General features: G+C 43.5%; 1 protein-coding gene across 6 annotated transcripts in view; it reads left to right on the top strand.

Annotated features, from left to right (window-relative positions):
- The window catches only part of LOC126335538 (G protein-activated inward rectifier potassium channel 3-like), a 221,418-nt gene that overhangs the window by 168,424 nt on the left and 31,865 nt on the right, over nucleotides 1–21,129 (top strand). For 5 of the 6 annotated variants that reach the window (XM_049998918.1, XM_049998914.1, XM_049998915.1 and 2 more), the window contains 2 exons: nucleotides 965–1,394; nucleotides 15,829–16,441. In XM_049998918.1, the coding sequence (XP_049854875.1) occupies nucleotides 965–1,394; nucleotides 15,829–16,441 (1,043 nt within the window). Of the gene's footprint in view, nucleotides 1–964; nucleotides 1,395–15,828; nucleotides 18,751–21,129 lie in introns of those variants that run through there. The other variant, XM_049998917.1, reaches the window with a different exon arrangement.

Here is a 21,129-nt window from a genome sequence, read left to right as displayed (position 1 = left end):
CCGCGCAAGTGTCCAGACATCGAATGCTGTGCCACAGTAGAACCGGTGGACATCCGTGTTATCCACTCCACGGTGGGCGCAGAGGGATGAAACGGCGAGATGGATGCAGTGTAGACGATCTCGGGTAACTTGTTTGCCATTCACGGTGATGTACCACGCTGATTGAACGTCTGATTCGAGAAAACGCGCATGAATCGCGACACGTACTGTGAATACTTACGTTCGATGGGGCTGGACGGGCGGCACTGTTGTAACAATTCGGAGACTGTTTTCGTGAGGTACAAACGTGTAAGTGGTAAGGACCGGTAGACGTAGCTGAACTCCAGGAAAAATCGTTGGATGTAATAAAAGGGGGTTGGAATGGTCGATACCAGTACTGGGGCGGACAAGGAGGCCGGCGCAAAGTTGTGAAGCAGGAGGCTAGTAAGGCTCTGCGGGCAACGGTGCCAGAACATCTAGGACAGACGGCGGCTCGGCAATGGACTAACATTTTGTACTCATACGGCGCCTAAGAAACTTTGGATCGATTTTTCCCGGGATTTTCGGCGTAGTGCGGCCTAATATTTTAACCACGTGAGGTGTTAGAGAGGTCCTCTTTCACCACACAAAATTTCGGACAAATCCCCGACCCCACGGTCGTGCCGTCTCCATGTTAGGGGGAAAGGTCCTGTGGGGAGACCGAGGCGTAGGTGGGAGGACAATGTGAAGGCTAATGTGAGGGGCCTAGGTATCGAAGATGAATAGAAGGAAATAGCCACACGGCGAAAATACGTTGCTGGGGCAATGGAGCCTCGAGTCCGGTACGAGCAGTGAGTAAGTAATTGAGTCTTGAGGGTAAGCACAGCTCGACACAACCTCTTTCATTAAGCTGCTGGAAGTACGCAAGACATGTCGGATCTCGCTGCCTCTGGCCTCTAGACAAATTCTCGTCCCGCAGCGTGTGACCCCCGGCTCGTGCCCGCAGGAGCCGCTACCGCAAGGTGCGCCGGCGAGTCGTCCTGAAGAGCGGCGAGTGCAATGTGGTGCAGACGCACGTGGCGCAGCGCCGCCTGCGCTACATGCAGGACATCTTCACGACGCTGGTGGACACGCAGTGGCGCTGGACGCTGCTCGTCTTCGCGCTCGGCTTCATCCTCAGCTGGCTGGCGTTCGCCGTCATCTGGTGGCTGATCGCCTTCACGCACGGCGACCTGGAGCCCGAGCACCAGGAGGACGACTCGGGGTGGCGGCCGTGCGTCGTCAACCTGAACAGCTTCGCCTCGTGCTTCCTGTTCAGCATCGAGACGCAGCACACCATCGGCTACGGGTCGCGCAGCACCACCGAGGAGTGCCCCGAGGCCATCTTCGTCATGTGCCTGCAGAGCATCTGCGGCGTCATGATACAGGCCTTCATGGTGAGCTGCACACTACTACACTCCAAAAGCAGTCGCATTCAATGTACTCGCTACACCTGTCTCTCTAAAAATCCGGGCGCTTTCCACAATACCGACCGCTGCCTCGATCAGGAAAGTAACTGGCTGTCAAAGAAGTAACGGAGTCACGCAGAAGTTTTAACCTCCCCCTCACTTATCGACCTTAATGACAGTGACAGTTTAAACCGCGTGTACCTAATGGAAATTTGGGAAAAGTAATCGTCAACGAAATTAATCTGTCGGTTCAAAAAAATGGTTCAAATGGCTCTGAGCACTATGGGACTCAACTTCTGAGGTCATTAGTCCCCTAGAACTTAGAACTAGTTAAACCTAACTAACCCAAGGACATCACACACATCCATGCCCGAGGCAGGATTCGAACCTGCGACCGTAGCGGTCTCGCGGTTCCAGACTGCAGCGCCTAGAACCGCACGGCCACTTGGGCCGGCACGATCTGTCGGTAAATAGGGAGAAAATGGTTACATCTAAATGAAAGGAAAAATGCAAATGAAATTGGTGCAAATTAATTTTGAAAAGGGGTAAAGTTAATAAAGAAAGTAAATGTGCTGTCGTTACGTTAACAATTTATTGGCGTTAATTAGATATTTGAGATTTGGGGAAAATTACGATCGCCAGTCCCATGGACAACTGCTATAATAACTGAAAATGAAAGAAAAATGCACATGTAATTAGCACTAAAAGCGTGGCAACTGAAGGTTGACACATGTTGTGTGAAAACTGCATGTTTGTCAGAAGTAATAAATTTCGCCACACCCTGACTTAATTTAGCAAAAGAATTAATAAAACCGAAAAATTGAAAGTTAATTTAGTGACTGAAATTAATAGTGAACTTTGTTTCTGAAACACTACGAAATAAAATAAAATAAGGTTAGTCTTGGGCTACCTCAACAATCATTTCAAAAGCTACTTGAATCTACGCAATTTAGAAATAAGAAATTTCACTCTGAACTTGAATTAAATGATTCTGAACAATTAACAATATTAAAATTTAGTATGTACCAAGCTGAGCTGCAGTCACAGGTAAGCTAAAATAGGGTAACAAAACTCGCACTCTTAATTTGTGCTTGTGTAATCTAAATATTGTAGCCAGCTATGAATACTTTAACTGAATTTTGAAATTAAAGCAGTGAAATGGAATTATATTACTTTAATGCTGGCGTTTGAATTTCAACGACACTCGGGTTCATTCCGGAAAAGGAACGTACCCTGCCTGGTAATGCAATTGGCACAATGAGCAATAAAGGTTCTTGCTACGTTGCTGTAATTTTGAAAAGCTGAGGTCTGCCATACAGTTCTAAAACTTCCTTGTTGGTTGATTGAAGGTTTGAAGTCGTCGATTGAGGAGGTGGCGACAGTCACTTATTGTCGGCCGTCGCTGTTGCAGAAGCTGGATTTTGGCGCGCCTTCTTCTCGACACGGTCACCAGGCGGAACGGGCTCTTGGTGTGCGCCAGCTAATGCTTCCCGTCCGCGACACCATGTCAGAAACTATCATAGCAAGTCGAGCGCAATTACATGCTGCAACTCGCGGGAGCGTCACACAACACACCTGATCCACCGCCCTACTCCAGCCAGACTTTCTCTGCCCGCACTCCACGCGGCAGATTTAACACTACCAAAGATCCTAAACACTTTGGTTCTCCACACGACCTATCGATGTAATCATTCGATAGCATAGTTTTCCCTAGGCAAGACCCAGCGTAAAAATACAAATAATATTTACAAAACAAACCAATTATACATCGACATAAATGCATAAATAGTAAAACAATTACAATATATAAAGACACAGAAATGTCATATCTTCAGGTAACAAATAAAGGAAAAAAAATATAGTACAATAGATGGAAATAGGAGGATATGTATTTCCGGCGTTACAAAGTGACTATAGAGCTAAAATATCTGTAGAGTGAGTACCGTGTACTGCGCTGGTCGCCAACATCAAAAACAAATTTTGATGTGAGTTACGGACAGCGCAATTTGCTTATAGTTTGGGCTAAGGCTGAAACTTTAACATTGCACTTATGTGCAGCCTTAATTATTAGCAGCAGCAGTGGTGAATAACTGTTATTCCCTTTGATTCAAAACGAAATACAGGGTGGCGCGGCCGGCCTGTTGGCCGTGTGGTTCTAGGCGCTACAGTATGCAACCGAGAGACCGCTACGGTCGCAGGTTCGAATCCTGCCTCGGGCAGGCATGTGTGTGATGTCCTTAGGTTAGTTAGGTTTAAGTAGTTCTAAGTTCTAGGCGTGTGATGACCTCAGAAGTTAAGTCGTACAGTGCTCAGAGCCATTTGAACCATTTTGAACAGGGTGGCGCACGAAATGTGTTACCATTTTGTTTTTGAATGTAAACTTTATTGTCAATACAATCTGAAAGGAACATATACTACAATGAAGAGCCGTCCATGAAGATTTGTTCTAACTCAGCACATGCTCAGTATGTCCACCATTTCGTTTCCTAACTTCCTTCAAACGAACACTGAAGTTAGTGATTACCCTACGGCACATGTCTTCCGTAATTTCACTACAAGCTTGAAGAATAAGTCTTCTGAGCTCCATTAAATCACGTGGACGTTTCGGGAAATTTTTTCCTTTAGGTACCCCCGAAGAAAAAAGTCACATGGATTGAGGTCTGGACGATTGGGGGGCCAATTTTGTCCGTCATTGAAGCGATCTGCTGAGTGAAATGATCCGCATGTCGAAATTCTCGTGTAGAATCTCCAACACAGTGTTTGCAGTATGTGGCCTTGCTCCATCTTGCATGAATCACTGCTTGTTGAAGGGCAAGACAGTAGCAAGAAGCTGTGGAATGAAGCTATTGCGAAGCATGCTTAAATAACGCTCGCTGTTCACAGTTTCTTCAAAGAAAAAGGGTCCAATAAGTCCGTGACTGGAAATTGCTGCCCATGCTGTAATCCTCGGAACATAATGTTGTCGTTCATGAAGCACTTGTGGGTTTTCAGTGGCCCAAAAGCGTACATTTTGTTTATTAACCACACCGTCTAAATGAAAATGCGCCTCGTCTTAAAACCAAACGTTGTTGAGAGTTTCTTCCCTATCCTCCGCCCAGTGAGCAAACAGTAGTCTCTGCTGCTTGTGTTCTTCAGAGAGCTTCTGTACACAGGTCATCTTGTATGGGTAGATATGGAGGTCACTTTTTAGAATGCGTTGAACGGAGCGTCTGGATATTCCCAGTTGCACTGCTGCCTTTCTACACGATTTGCCGGGACTTCTCTGCACAGCAACTCGTACCGCTTCAATATTCTCTTGCGAACAAACAGGCGTAGGCTGATTTTGCTTAGCTTCCAATACTGTTCCTTCCTGTACAAATTTTACGTACAACCTGTGGATGGTCTTCTTGCAAGGGACCCTTCGTGTGTTAAACTGTTGTCGGAAACGCCTCTGAGTCACAACAAGGCTTTTCGTTTCATGAAAACGTAACACAATTGCCGATCGTTGGTGGGTCGTCAGTCTTCCATTGTCAGCCATTGCTGCTTACTAGCGGCAGTATCGTGAATTACATGTCATATCGTAACTCATTTGTTTTACCAAGCTCTGCTAGTACTGCTGTAGAGATCCCAGGGGGATATCTAATGTGCGTCGTAAATTGTGAAAGAAATCAATTGGTAACACATTTCGTGCACCACCATGTACGTCAATGAAGGAAAAGTTACTTTTCGTGGGTAAGTACCACAAACGTTTGGTTTCAGTTGACGCACCGCAAACAGCCGCTTTGCGGTGTTAAGTATATTGAGACATAATGGAAAGATGAATTAATATCGTCGGCTACTTTACTTTTGCTTTACGGCCATATGCACTCTGAGACACCGAATGTGATGGAAATCGGTAGATGTGATGTGCATGTACAGACAAACAAATGATTACAATTTCAGAAAAATTGAATGATTGTTCAAAAGAAAGAGTTTCACAAATTGAGCAAGTCAGTAACGCGTTGGTCCACCTCTGGGCCTTATGCAAGCAGTTATTCGTATTCGCATTGATTGACAGAGTAGTTGGAGGTCCTCCTGAAGGATATCGTGCCAAATCTGTCTGATTGGTACGTTAGGTTTTCAAAGTCCCGAGCTGGTTGGAGGGCCCTGGCCATAATGCTCCATCTGGTCCCTTCAGTCCCACATAATGCTCTAAACGTTCCCAATTAGGCAGAAATCCAACGACCTTTCTGGCCCGGGCAGGGTCAGGCAAGCAGTATAAACTCTCACCGTGTGCGGACGGGCATTATCTTGCTGAAATGTAAGCAAATGTAAGCCCAGGATGGCTTGCCATGAGGGAGAATAACACAGGGCGCAGAGTATGGTCCTGAATAAAACCAACCTGCTTTCAGAAAAAAGGGTGTTGCGTTAATTATTGAACGCCCATCGTACTACTTTTAAATAATACGGAAACCAAATACAGCTGTACTGCGCCTTGTTTAGGTGAAGATGCACAGCTGAGCCCTGGGTTGCGACTAATACGAACTCTGTTAATGGGGTCAATATCAGTGGAACAGCTAGCTGAAGCCCCTTGTGTAAATGTACAGAGATGACCTCAAATATGTGCTTTTGTTTATTTGCTACATCTGCATGCGTGTATTCCTTACGACGGTAATCCCTTGTTTACTTTTCTCTGAACAGCTGTGTAACTATGTGAGCACTAGCGCGAGTTTTATTAGCTGTGACTCAGCCAGTGCACAAGTTTTCTGTAGCATTGACTCTTAGGAAAAAAAGCTTTAGTGTAAATGGAGGTATGAAACGGTTTCTTAGTGTTAAGGAAAGCCTGCAGCTTTCTTGATTTCTTTCAGATTGTATTAATACACACTAGCGTAATTAATTGGGAATATTGGCCGAGGAAAGTGGCGCAGTGGTTAGCACACTGGACTAGCATTTAGGAGAACGACGGTTCAGATTCATCCAGATTCAGGTTTTCCGTGTTTAACCTAAATCGCTCCAGGCAAATGCCGCGATTGTTCCTTTGTAACGGACACGTCCGATTTTCTTCCCCACCCTTTTGTGCGCGAGCTTGTGCTCCTTCTCTAAATGACCTCTGCCGATGGGACGATAATTGTAATTCTTCCTTCCTTCCTAGAAATATTGATTACAAAATACACTGGAACGCTAAAATGGATGTAAAATAGCGTGTTTGTAAATTCCGCACAGAAAGGTATAGAACTAGGAAATCCCACAGCGGCTTTTACCACGAGACTAGTAAATGTGACGCAGTACAAGGCCGTTGGACGCAGTGGCGGGTACATACAGGGGGCGCACGGGAACCCCCCCCCCCCCCCCCCCAAACCCCTTGCGGAGCCGCCCGCATGGTCACCCGCGCCGCCCACGCCAGTCAGCCCGCATGCTATTCGTTCGTTTTTTTCGTCAGTCGACTCGACAGAATCGAGTTATCGAAGTAGCACGCGGTCCGCTTCATCTTATTTTATGCGTTTCTGCCTGGCACATAGATAGCTAACACATACCAACGAGAAAAGTCGCGGCCGTTCTAGTGATCTCGATACGTTATTCCGTCTCACATTTGTTCGAAAAAAGTCGTGAATATTCGACTGTGTTCTTGTACAGAAAACCTTCGATACGTAGCGTTATAAACACGGATTAATCGCCGAATAGGTTCAAATGGTTCTAAGCACTATGGGACATCTGAGGTCATCAGTCCCCTAGAACCATTCAAACCTAGCTAACCTAAGAACATCACACACATCCATGCCCCAGGCAGAATTCGAACCTGCGACCGTAGCGGTTGAGCGGTTCTAGACTGTAGCGCCAAGAACCGCTCGGCCACCTCGGCCGGCTAATCGCCGAATAGGAAGCTAGTTTACATTCAGAAGCAGAAATATTAAGACTGAAGAATGAACGAGTAAAAAGTCCTAGTTGTAGCAAGTGCAGTGTGAAGATTAGTCGAGAGTGAGAGTGAGAAGTTGATTGTAAAGTATTAATAACAGTGATTCATAGTAATTTCTCGGTAAAAATATTGTTCCGAGGCTCGTAACAATATTTTTAGTAATAATGTAATAATAATTTCCCATACCTAACTCGTAATAAGAGTCAGGTATGGGAAACTATTGATGCGTTTATCTCCGATTCAAATGGATCTGAGCACTACGGGACTCAACTTCTAAGGTCATTAGTCCCCTAGAGCTTAGAACTAGTTAAACGTAACTAACCTAAGGACATCACACACATCCATGCCCGAGGCAGGATTCGAACCTGCGACCGTAGCGGTCTCGCGGTTCCAGACTGCAGCGCCCAGAACCGCACGGCCACTTCGGCCGGCGTATATCTCCGGTAATAGTGACTTTCGAAGAGATTCCTAAAAACGCATTGTTACTATATAGTCACTTTATGAATGCTATAGAAAGGAATGGAATCGAGAATAAAAGTTCAACACACATAAATTGCCGGATGACGTCATTATTGGAAACTCGCCCTTATATTATACGTAGTAAGGTACATATTGGCTTGTCGCTTTCACAGTAGGTATTTGTTCACACTCTATAAAAGTATGGAAGCGAATATTATGGCAGTGAATGTTCTTGAAACAACCGAACCACATATATAAGGGAAGCAGAGTCGCTGCCAGGTAGTCAGTTTGAAAGCTACAATCGTCGCGGTAACTTGTAAGAAGAGTAAGTGAAGAACAGAGATTATTGGCTATTACCACGGACTGCAATCAGTGTTGTGCTTAGTGTGTGGTCGTGTGTGTTTTAGTGCTAAGTGAGCTAGTGTTGCATTTTTCAGTGCGAATAAAGTGTTTTTTCGAAAATAATTGGCATCGTAATTTACCTACGACGTAATAGTATAATAAAATGGATCGCCATGTAATAAGAAAAAGAAAAGTAGAAACACCCCAAGATTCCGGTCACCATTCAGCCGCAAAAGCCGGAGTGGCCGAGCGGTTCTAGGCGCTACAGTTTGGAACTGCGTGACCGCTACGGTCGCAGGTTCGCATCCTGCTTCAGGCATGGATGTGTGTGGTGTCCTTAGGTTAGTTAGGTTTAAGTAGTTCTAAGTTATAGGGGACTGATGACCACAGCAGTTAAGTCCCATAGTGCTCAGAGCCATTTGAACCATTTTTTCAGCCGCAAAAACACCACCAGATGTACAGGCAGAGCCTAAAACTCGTCGAAACTTACACAACAAAGTTCATCGACTGATTCCTTTAATCCCACGGTTATTGGAAATTATTGTGATGTGTTAGGGTCAATAAATATTAGTTATGATGTAAAACATGAGCTTCTCACAGCTCCAAGGAAACCTGAAAAAGGTTATATCTTTCCTACTTCCGAGAACAACAAGAGGGGACGTGCTGAATGAAGACTAGTGCGTGATAATCACTTGAACAGTATCCATCGCTGGTGTTCTCACAAATTAAAAAAAAGGTCTTCTTTGCATTAACTGTTCAATTTTTGTGAATATTAAAATGGTTGGAGGAAAGAAATCCATTATGACCAAGTAACTTGTGACTGAAATACTAAGAAAGCTTCCAAAACTAACTGGTAAATTTGGTGACCTTGAGACCCACTCTCAGCTCAAATACCACGTTGAACCGTCAACAACTGCAAAATTATTTTTGGCGGCACGAGACAACCGCGAACTTGAGGTCATAAATCAATTGTCAAGACAGAGAATGAAAAGCATTAGGGAAAACAGAGACGGTCTTGTACCTATAATAAAAACAATCATACTCCATGGAAAGCAAAATATTTCTCTGCGGGGGCATAGAGATGATGAGAGTCTGCTAGGAAACGAAAATGATCGTGAAAGTATAATGAGTAACTAGCGAAATTTTAGAGCTTTCGTAAGATTTAGAATTGACGCTGGAGACTTGCAACTAAAACATCACCTTGAGACCGCTAAAGCGAACGCAACTTACATAAGTAAAACAACGTGTAACGAACTTATTTTACGCTGTGAAACAGTGATGTTATCGAGACGATTTAACCTCAAGAGAGTCAAGATGAAGAGCGTAGCGTTACTGTTGAAGTATTAGGTACTACGATTCTAAGGAGAATCTCTGTAACTGGAGAACTGTGTGGGTATAGGCTGTGATGGTTGCTCAGTATGTCATAATTTAAATGGGCTGTTTGCAAAGGTCTTAAAGAAATACGGTGTTGGAGGGATAGAACAACGGCTGCCAAAGCCAATATTCTCCTTCGGGCTCTCTCTAAATGCGAGTTTATTATCACTGTGTTTACACTTAGTGACATTATGAGCATAACATATCCAGTCAGCAAAATCGTACAAGACCCTAGCTTGGACGTCGAGATGGCAGAAGCAAAATTATATTCGACGCTCAAGGTGCATGACAGCACGAGAGCTAATGCTGACAGCCACTTTGATCGTTTTGTTGAAGAGGCGGAGGCAGTTATGGAAGAGTTAGTCTTAGAGGCACACAATGACACAGGGAAAACTGCGATCATAATGGTGATGCTATGACATATAGGAAAAGAACTGTTTTTATTCCAGCATTGGACCATTGGACTATGTTATGACGTTTTGCTGAACAAAATATTTGTCATTTAAAATTCAACATACTTTTTCCCTCATAGCTACTGAAACAAGACGGTAATGATCTGGCACATAAATTCAATCTGCGCCTAACTGAACTACCGTTGTTTGAAGAAGAATCATTCTTTGTGATCAAAAAGAGACTAATGGGAGAGATTCTTCAGTACAAGTAAACGGGCATAAACGCCCTTAATGGTCGTCATTCTGATATGCAAGCGTTCTGTTTGCCCTAGATCTGACTATCCTACTTTGCACACGCTGTACAAAATATTTGCTTGTCTACCTGCATCTATTGGTACAGTAGAAAGAAGTTCTTCAACATTGCGGCGTACAAAGATATGGCTGAGGTCGACAATGAAGGAGGATCGACTTAATGGCTTGGCTCTGTTGAACACTCACCATGACATTGATTGTCCTATGGGCGATATAATTAACCAATTTTCCAGGAAGCATAGGCACATAGAATTCATCGTTTAAGGAAGAGAACCACATTTGTAACTCATAAGATGGCACTGTCTTGTATATGTGTATAAACTTTGCATATGACTTGATTATTTTTTATTACAGTAAAAGTAAAGGTAGCTGAAGATATCCTTAGCACCCCCTCCTTGAGGTTTTTCTGTAGCCGCTGCTGGTTGGACGTATAGTAGCATTCGAGCGATACGAAATCTGGATTTTCAAATTCGACATTTTACCTCCGTTAGAACTTCTCATCGTAAATCAAACGTACGATAGTCGTATCGTATTTGAAATACTGTTGAAAGCAAGTGTCAGGGATAGCGCCACTGTTATTTAAGTACTTGCTGACAAACAGCATAGCCCGGGTATTCATTTTGCCACTTTTCTATAGAAATGAAAACAAAAAATGAACAGAAAATTTCATTTCCATGTATTCGTGAGAACATCTTTGAAACTATAAAACAGTCGCACAAAGAAATATGCACAATGTACAAATGTATAAGAACAGCTTGCTTGACAGTTTCTGTACGCCGGACGCAGTTGATTCGCGCCATCGGAGCTGCTACAACGTGTTACGTAAACAGGTCTGTGGCAACACATCACCATAGCTCTATAGATGGCTATTGTTTCCGCCTACAGCCGTTTGCGCTTCGCATTTGAAAGCTGTCAAAGCTGTTTTGGGAAATTGGAACTTCATCCAGTTCTGTTTTTGATTTGAGCCACAGTCCAGCCCTTCAAATTGAAAATGTCTAATAATGGCACGAAACTCTGTTTTCTCCATTTTCAATCACAACCGACACACTGACCAGTTCAGGCCGCTGTCAACAATGACTTGTACATTGTTGGAATTCTTTGTACGTTCCTTGGAAGCAGGATATCATGCACTCACGCAGCTGAGATGCCTAGTCTCAGCAATCTCACGCATTTTTATTCGGCTCTCTTGCATTACCAAAGCCCGCTTCACCTCAGGTGCTCGTCAGACCACTTTTAAGTCCATTAATCGAAAAGTGAATGTGTTGTGGTTGGCAGGAGAGCCAACCGTGTTTTTCTAAAGGAGGCTGAAATGCACGCGTGAGGTCTGGAACATGACAAGGGAATTAGAATTGAGAAAAACGGACGTAGCTGGTGGAATACTTAACTTTAATCCATTCATAGAAAACGTCGCTCTTTATGGTACATGATTCACAATATCAATAGTACGGATACTGGCGCCTTGCTAGGTCGGAGCAAATAACGTAGCAGAAGGCTATGCTAACTATCGTCTCGGCAAATGAGAGCGTAGAAGTCAGTGAACCATCGCTAGCAAAGTCGGCTGTACAACTGGGGTGAGTGCTAGGAAGTCTATCTAGACCTGCCTTGTGGCGGCGCTCGGTCTGCAATCACTGACAGTGGCGACACGCGGGTCCGACGTATACTACCGGACCGCGGCCGATTTAAAGGCTACCACCTAGCAAGTGGCGGTGACACCACAGAAAGGTCTTCAATGACGGCGCAGAGTGCGCGAGAACTCTATCCAGTTCTATTCTCATTTGAGCAGCAGTCCAACCCTTCAAATTAAAATGTTTAATAACAGCACGAAACTCGGTTTTCTCCATTTTCAATCACAGTCGACGCACTGACCACTTCAGACGGCTATCAACAATGAACTGTACTCTCTACATTGTTGAAATTCTTTTTACGATCCTTGCAGCAGTCAAGCTTACCAACCATGAAAGCACATAAAAAAATTTCCATTCTTTCATGACAATTTACCAGACTAATCAAAAAACTTTCGTACAACGACGATAAAAAAATTCGCAACACCAAGAAGTTGTGCGACATAAACTGGAGTCTTGGGTATGTCCCTACATCTGTAAGATGATGTCTATTCAAATTTCACGTCAGTCGCATAAGAGTGGCGATAGTAGTGCAAAATGAAGATGCAGATTAGATTCACTTTGACGTTCGTGAGCTTTAGTTAACTTTGACCGGACGTGGTGAGTTGATGTTAGTCTAGAATGCCTTTAAGGCGACAAAGAGGTCATTATCAGCACCTCACTGAGTTTGAACGAGGTCGTATAGCAGGGGTGCGAGAAGCCTGATGTTCCTTCTGCGATACTACAGAAAGACATGGCAGGAATGCAGCCACTTTACACGATTCCTGGCAGCGGTGGTCACAAGAAGGTACGATCGCAAGGCAGCGGTGGTCACAAGAAGGTACGATCGCAAGGCAGCGGTGGACACAAGAAGGTACGATCGCAAGAAGACCGGGCTCCGGACGGCCACATGGCACTACCGAGAGTTACTGAAAATGCAGCAGCAATCTGAGCAGCAGTTGGCACCAGACTGACACAACGAACTGTCACAAATCGTTTACTTCAAGATCAGCTTCGAGCCAGACGCTCTATGGCGTGCATTCCACAGACCCCAAACCACCGCCATATGGACTTCAGTAGTGTCAAGCGAGAGCTCTTTGGAAGGCAGGGTGAAGTTCTGTTGTGTTTTCTGATGAAACCTGGTTCTGCCTCGGTGCCAGTGATGGTCGTGCATTGGTTAAAAGGAGGCGAGTTGAGGGCCTGCACCCAACCTATGTGCGTGCTAGACTGATTAGATCGATCCCTGGAGTTGTGGTTTGGGGTCGATTTCGTATGACAGTAGGAGCATTCTCGTGGTTATCCCACGCACCCTGGCTGCATATTTGTACCTCACTCTATGATTCGACCTATCGTGCTACCATTCATGAACAGCATGAACGCTCACCTGCATACCGCAGTTGTAGCCCAACAGATCATCGACTTGTTGCCTTGGACTGCACCGTCACCAGATCTGTCTCCATATGGGACATCTCTTTCAAATTCTAAAGGTGGCAGGGGTAAAACACAGGGAGCGAAGGGCTATTTACAGTTTGTACAGAAACCAGATGGCAGTTATAAGAGTCAAGGGGCATGAAAGGGAAACAGTGGTTGAGAAGGGAGTGAGACAGGGTTGTAGCCTCTCCCCGATGTTTTTCTATCTGTATATTGAGCAAGCAGTAAACGAAACACAAGAAAAATTCGGAGTAGGTGTTAAAATCCATGGAGAAAAAATAAAACCTTCGAGGTTCGCCGATGACATTGTAATTCTGTCAGAGACAGCAAAGGACCTGGAAGAGCAGTTGAACGAAATGGACAGTGTCTTGATAGGAGGATATAAGATGAACTTCAACAAAAGCAAAACTAGGATAATGGAATGTAGTCGAATTAAATCGGGTGATACTGCCGGAATTAGATTAGGAAATGAGACACTTAAAGTAGTAAAGGAGTTTTGCTATTTGGGGAGCAAAATAACTGATGATGGTCGAAGTAGAGAGGATATAAAATGTAGACTGGCAATCGCAAGGAAAGCGTTTCTGAAGAGGAGAAATTTGTTAACAACGAGTATAGATTTAAGTGTCAGGAAGTCGTTTCTGAAAGTATTTATATGGAGTGTAGCTATGTATGGAAGTGAAAGATAGTCGATAGCTAGTTTGGATAAGAAGAGAACAGAAGCTTTCGAAATGTGGTGCTACAGAAGAATGCTGAAGATTAGATGGGTGGATCACATAACTAATGAGGAGGTATTGAATAGAATTGGGGAGAAGGGGAGTTTGTGGCACAACTTGATTGGAAGAAGGGATTGGTTGGTAGGTCATGTTCTGAGGCATCAAGGGATCACCAATTTAGTATTGGAGGGCAGTTCGGGGGGTAAAAATAGTAGAGGGAGACCAAGAGATGAATGCACTAAGCAAATTCAGGAGGATGAAGGTTGCAGTAGGTACTGGGACATGAAGAAGTTTGCACAGGATAGAGGAGTAGGAGAGCTGCATCAAACCAGTCTCAGGACTGAAGACCGCAACAACAACATAGGACATCATTGGACGACAACTCCAGCTAGTCATCCACAAACACCTTTAAACGTCCTTGTTTTGACAGACCAAATGAAACAGGCAAGGACGTCCATCCCACAAACTGACATCCGCCACTTGTACAAACACAGTGTATGCACGTTTGTATGCCCACATTCAACATTCTGGCCGTTACACCGATTATTAATGTACCAGCGTTTCACATTTGTAAAGGCTTATCTCGCGTTTACATTGATCTGTGATACTGTGATGTTAATCACTTAACTACACTACTGGCCATTAAAATTGCTACACCAAGAAGAAATGCAGATGATAACGGGTATTGATTGGACAAATGTATTGTACTAGAACTGACATGTGATTACATTTTCACGCAATTGGATGCATAGATCCTGAGAAATCAGTACCCACAACAACCACCTCTGGCCTTAATAACGCCCTTGATACGCCTGGGCATTGAGTCAAACATAGGTTGGATGACGTGTACATGTACAGCTGCCCATGTAGCTTCAACACGATACCACAATTCATCAAGAGTAGTGACTGGCGTATCGTGACGAGCCAGTTGCTCGGCCACCATTGACCAGACGTTTTCAATTGGTGAGAGATCTGGAGAATGTGCTGGCCAGGGCAGCAGTCGAACATTTTCTGTATCCAGAAAGGCCCGTACAGGATCTGCAACATGCGGTCATGCATTATCCTGCTGAAATGTAGGGTTTCGCATCATGATGCTGTAAACAGAACCTGGATTCATCCAAAAAAAAATGACGTTTTGCCATTCGTGCACCCAGGTTCGTCGTTGCGTACACCATCGCAGGCGCTCCTGCCAAGGGTAACCGCAGCCACAGTCTCCGAGCTGATACTTCATGCTGCTGCAAACGTCGTAGAACTGTTCGTGCAGATGGTTGTTGTCTTGCAAACGTCCCCATCTGTTGACTCAGGGATCGAGACTTGGCTGCAAGATCCGTTACAGCCATGCGGATAAGATGCCTGTCATCTCGACTGCTAGTGATACGAGGCCGTTGGGATCCAGCAGGGCGTTCCGTATTACCCTCCTGAACCCACCGATTCCCTATTCTGCTGACAGTCATTGGATCTCGACCAACGCGAGCAGCAATGTCTCAATACGATAAACCGCAATCGCGATAGGCTACAATCCGACCTTTATCAAAATCGGAAACGTGACGGTACGCATTTCTCCTCCTTACACGAGGTATCACAACAACGTTTCACCAGGCAACGCCGGTCAACTGCTGTTTGTGTGTGAGAAATCGGTTGGAAACTTTCCTCATGTTGTAGGTGTCGCCATCGGCGCCAACCTTGTGTGAAAGCTCTGAAAAGCTAATCATTTGCATATCATAGCATCTTCTTCCTGTCGTTAAATTTCATGTCTGTAGCACGTCATCTTCGTGGTGAAGCAATTTTAATGGCCAGTAGTTTATGCTACCTCGACAAATGTATTCCCTAAATTTCATTACTCTATATTAATTAATTAATGCTGCCTTGATTTTTTCGCCAATGTACGGCATATGGTCGTGACTGTGAGCGGCGTTCTGTTCGCAGGTGGGTATCGTGTTCGCCAAGATGTCGCGGCCGAAGCAGCGGACGCAGACGCTGCTGTTCAGCCGGAACGCCGTCATCTGCCTGCGCGACGGGCTGCTGGCGCTCATGTTCCGCGTGGGCGACATGCGCAAGTCGCACATCATCGGCGCGACGGTGCGCGCGCAGCTGATCCGCACCCGGCGCACCAAAGAGGGCGAGGAGCTGGCGCAGTCGCAGTGGGAGCTCGACGTGGGCACCGACGACGGCGACAACAACCTCTTCTTCATCTGGCCCATGACGGTCATCCACCGCATCACCGAGAGCAGCCCGCTGTACAGCCTGTCGGCCGCAGACCTGCTCGACACCAAATCGGAGAGCCGCTTCGAGATAGTCGTCATCCTCGAGGGCACCATCGAGTCCACGGGACAGACGACGCAGGCGCGCTCTTCCTACCTGCCCACGGAGATCCTCTGGGGCCACCGCTTCGAGCCCATGGTCGCGTACAACAAGGAGCGCCAGGCCTACGAGGTCAACTACAGCCTCTTCAACAATACCCACACTGTAGACACGCCGCTGTGCAGTGCCAAAGATCTCGCCGATTTCTATCGCCTGCAGGAATTCGCTCGATCTCCCGGTACGTATGTCGTCGGGGACGGCGCTCTGGAAGGGATGCCAGCAATAGCGGATGAAACACGCTGAAAGGCGGGGAAAACCTGCTTTTCGCAACTTTCATTACTAATGGGTCTTTAGTGGAACTTAGAATACATCAATAAATTGTACACTCTTCAAACCATTACTGGTCTCATTTCGCAATGTTATTAATGTCCTCACGTCACAAAAAAAAACTCTTTTTCTCAGGTTCACGTGATGCCTATTTTTTCTTCGCTTTTTGTGTGGCGGTAGTGGCTGCTCATGTGGGAACTTGATATAGAAAGTTACCTAAAAGTCACATGTATGTGTACCTTACCATGTTGTGTGTCTGTGTGCGATTAGAAATGAATGGCTGGTCCCGGCGGAGGTTCGAGTCCTCCCTAGGGCATGGGTGTGTGTGTTTGTCCTTAGGATAATCTAGGTTAAGTAATATGTAAGCTTAGGGACTGATGACCTTAGCAGTTAAGTCCCATAAGATTTCACACACATTTTTTTCCGACTAGAATATTCTGCTCTTACATGTGTGATTTTTGTTATTTGAGACAATAAAATGAACACACTCTTCATACGTTAGAAGGGAACTTACAAAGCATACTGGAGATCGTTGCCTAAGGTACAAGTTTTGTAAATAAATTTGTTGCGTTAGGTCGCAATAAGGTTTTATTTGGTGTGCATTTGTTACGATGTGATGTATGTAACTGCTGTGTGCCATTATCCCTCACCAGGTCCTTGCCACAATCTTCCTCCCTGTCGGTAGCGTGCTTTCTGTGTGTTGTTTCAATTTTGGATTTGGTTTGGGTTCTGCGAGATAGGGTTACGAACGCAAGCACGAAGAGGATACGCGCAGCGACTCGACGAGTGGTTAACTACTGACAAAGACACTTGAAGATCCTAGAATTAATCTTGAGCCACCGGATATCTGTTCACAGCGTCTGCAAATTTGAAACAAAGTATTCGACTCACGACACGCCAAAATCTGTAAATATAATATTTACCAACATCATACATCACAACTTCCACAGTACTGTTGTGCTCTATTACCACTGTTGTTGAAACAATGAATCCAGTTTAACCATCAAGACACAGATTACCGAACTGTTTCGAAGATACAAGCACTTGAACGGCCTCAAAATTGCACATTCTGCGGATTTCACGCTAATGTCTGAGGTCTTCTGAGCAATAAAAGTTTGCGTCGGCACATGCCACTTGGTACAACAGTTTTGTTATTTCCATTTCCCAGAAGTCATAGGGTCACAAAAGGAGCAATGAGGAAATAGCAACATCGTCTCACACAGCGCAAGAACTTGCACCGTGTCGGAAGAATACCTACGTAATTAAGTCGCAGACAATCGCTACCTTATGCCGTGGTTACTCGGGATCACCACTTCTCCTGATGTGGCTGATTACACAATGCTGGCAGCAGTCAACACTCCTTGTACAGTTTTAGAACAAGTATATCATGGAACGAACGATGCTTCGCAACCTGAATTAGGAAACAACACTTACGACGTTCATACATATGTGAACAAATCTGATGTTATTCCGCCCCAGCCCAACTTTCATTTTTATTTAATTTAAATTTCGTACAAGGAGCTGCTCGTATTATCGCGTCTGTACTGCCTATTGATCATTAGTATTAGTTGTCTTTGGTAAGTTGCAAGTGCGTAGCTCGACTTTTAAATAACGAACCATCATTACAGTTCAATGCTTTACTGGATGATGTAATACTGTCAAAACTTTTCTTTCGTGCTTTACAAAACAACACACTGTTGTAAGTAATATGTATACATGGTTACGTTTATAGTATAAAACAAAATATTTTAGCTATGTATTACCTATTACTTGTACTTAAAAAAAACACTATTCACGAATGATCTCTGTGCCGTTTCGTCAAGATGTAGCTTTATGTGATTTATTTAGACTAAGAATCGATTGAAGTTTATTATCACAGATTTTTTTTTAACTAAAACTGTCATAAGAAGGTGCATCTTAACGCGCAGTTCAAAAAAACCTTTGCTCTTCGTGAATCCTATATAAGTAGATATCTCTCTAATTAAATCTAAAATTCAATAACCATCTATCACTGAAAGTTAATTAATCATGATCAGACTTACCGCTTAAGAAATTTCTTTTACTTGCGACACGACATGACATAATTTCTCCTTAGATTCTGAAGTAATGCCGACCTTTTTCAACCAGAGAAATAATTGAATGTTAAGTCAGCGATGCAATTTTTATCGACAATGTTTACCTCTGTTTTATTTCGGTTTAAAATAAATATTTAATTTCTTATTTATTTTATTTTCTCAAACATTTTGCCATGAAATATTTCTTTCATCTATAAGGATAATGTTTCCTTCTTTGGTTATTTTCATTTTGTATGACATCCTACTCAAATAATATCACCAAGTCAGACGTAATACTAAAACACTGAACTTCTGAATTTTATTTCTTTCGTTCCAGTAACTAGTAGCAAACCAATAATATTTTTGTTTTTAAATCTCTCTTACTAATTTCTGAAAGTTTATTTACTGTTTTTTTTATTGGAGCTCAAATTACTTTTGGGGAGAACTCATTTATTTGCAAATAATGTTCAGGACTTCTTTATTTTTGGCTGACGTACGGAAGCTTTTTTTAAACTTTTCCAGTATATCAGAAATCGAGCGATTTAAAATAGAAAACAAAAAACCTAAATGCCACTTCACTTGGGCGCAGAAACTATGCAATCCAAGCAAAATTTAAGCGAATTCGGGTGTTGGCGAATCGCGTCCCATTACAGCTTCCTAATTCAATGGTCACTCGCCACTACTAAAAAATGAAAGTAATGGTAATACTGTGATGTGCCCGCGTAAGTGGTTCCAATGTGTTACTACTTAACGTGAAGGAAAAGATCTTGGACGTTTACGGACGATCAACACTGCACGACAAATAGGTAGTTTCGTTCGGATATTCCCTAGTGCCTGTTTAACAAAGTTGCAAACTGAATCTCTATCGCCCAATCCAACCACCGGTCCGATACATTTTGTGCAACATTGACGCACCAAACTATCCTCTAATGTGCACAATACCTCCAAGTAACACAGCTAGCACTCAATTCTCCCAGAATGCGCCAACCACATGTACAGAATTACAGCAATACTCAATTACCTCTTAACTTGCTAAACAGGAACACTAGATAGTAAATATTGAGTAATCAAGGTCAACATTTGACCTTCGGACCAATCATGTATCCACAATTGAGTACTTGGTCTCAGTGCAATACTCACCATGAAAGACTTCTATCACCCAACAAATTATTTAAGCCCACTCTTTATATTACGTTGTCACATCTCCATAACTAGCAATTCCATGTTTTACAATGGGAACCACTAAACAGTTCCCACTAGTGGAAACTCACGAAGTTAAACCAATCAGTCAGCTACCTCGAGCGAATAATTAGACTTTTAAGTATTCAAACTATACTACCAATGCAAGTTCCAATACTTTGCTGCGACTATATGTTCTATAGATCATTGTAACTGCGTGAATAACCATAACAACCTTCAGTAATCATTCAAATTATCATAAAAATTACAACAATTAAAAAGTCAAGAATGATGAGGTGTTTCCAAAAGCCACATAGCCGTATAAAGGTGCTTTATTTCGCAACTACCGGTTTCACGTCAGTATAGACGCATCTTCAGGTGTATTTGTCTAAAATACAAATCACTGTGTGAAATTTTTAAGTGGTAGAAATACAGAACCATAGTGATGATATTCCAAAAGAAACAATGACGAGTTCTCACAATTGTTATACATATTTCCATATGTATATGGACAATTACGAAGTCCCAGCTCGAGTCCTCCATCAGGCATGGATGTGTGAGTGTTTGTTCTTAGGATAATTTAGGTTAGGTAGTGTGTAAGCTTACGGACTGATGACCTTAGCACTTAAGTCCCATAAGATTTCACACACATTTGAACATTTTGAGTTCCAGCTCTTGGGAAATAATCCAAGTTAAAAAGTCAAACCACAGTGGTGGGTTGTCGGAATCAAACTGAGTGCACCCAATGGATGCTTGTAAAGAAAAGCATGACTGCTGAATGAGTCAGGCCTAGAAAAAAGCAGGAGAAAAACTAATAATGAATGGAACATTACTGTGAACAGAGATAAAATGCCTAAAAATAACTAATGTCTAGGAATGGTACTGTAAGTACACGGGAAATATTATCCCAAAAATAATAATCCAGTAAGGATCCAAAACGTAGAGAATAGAAGAGATCTTAAAAATAACTTATTGGATAATACCACGTGGGATATATTATGAGATCCGATAGACACAAACTGTATAAAACCAGTGAAGTAAAACTTAAAATCCCGTGTAATGTGCGTACTTCTGACGTATAGATTACAAACCGATGTGGTGTAAGCAGCCCATGGAGGTCAGCAATACACTTGAAGGCGGAAGGCCACGTTGACTAAGAGTCAACCAAAGTAAACACATGAGCAGCTGCAAGGAGGAAGTCTAGCAGAAATACTACTGAAGACTGGGATCCGTATTACATAACTTTAAAAATCCGTAGTTTATTGTAGGTACAAATGAAAAATAAAATATAATCTACTTTACATCAGTACCTCGGTATTATAAAATTACCAAAGGAGTAGTGTTTGAGCATTATACATCTGCTAAA

This window comes from Schistocerca gregaria, chromosome 2 (assembly GCF_023897955.1).
Source record: "Schistocerca gregaria isolate iqSchGreg1 chromosome 2, iqSchGreg1.2, whole genome shotgun sequence".
Classification (NCBI taxonomy): domain Eukaryota; kingdom Metazoa; phylum Arthropoda; class Insecta; order Orthoptera; family Acrididae; genus Schistocerca; species Schistocerca gregaria.
The sequence above is the reverse complement of the archived record's forward strand: the minus strand, read 5'-3'. Positions and strand labels throughout refer to the sequence as shown.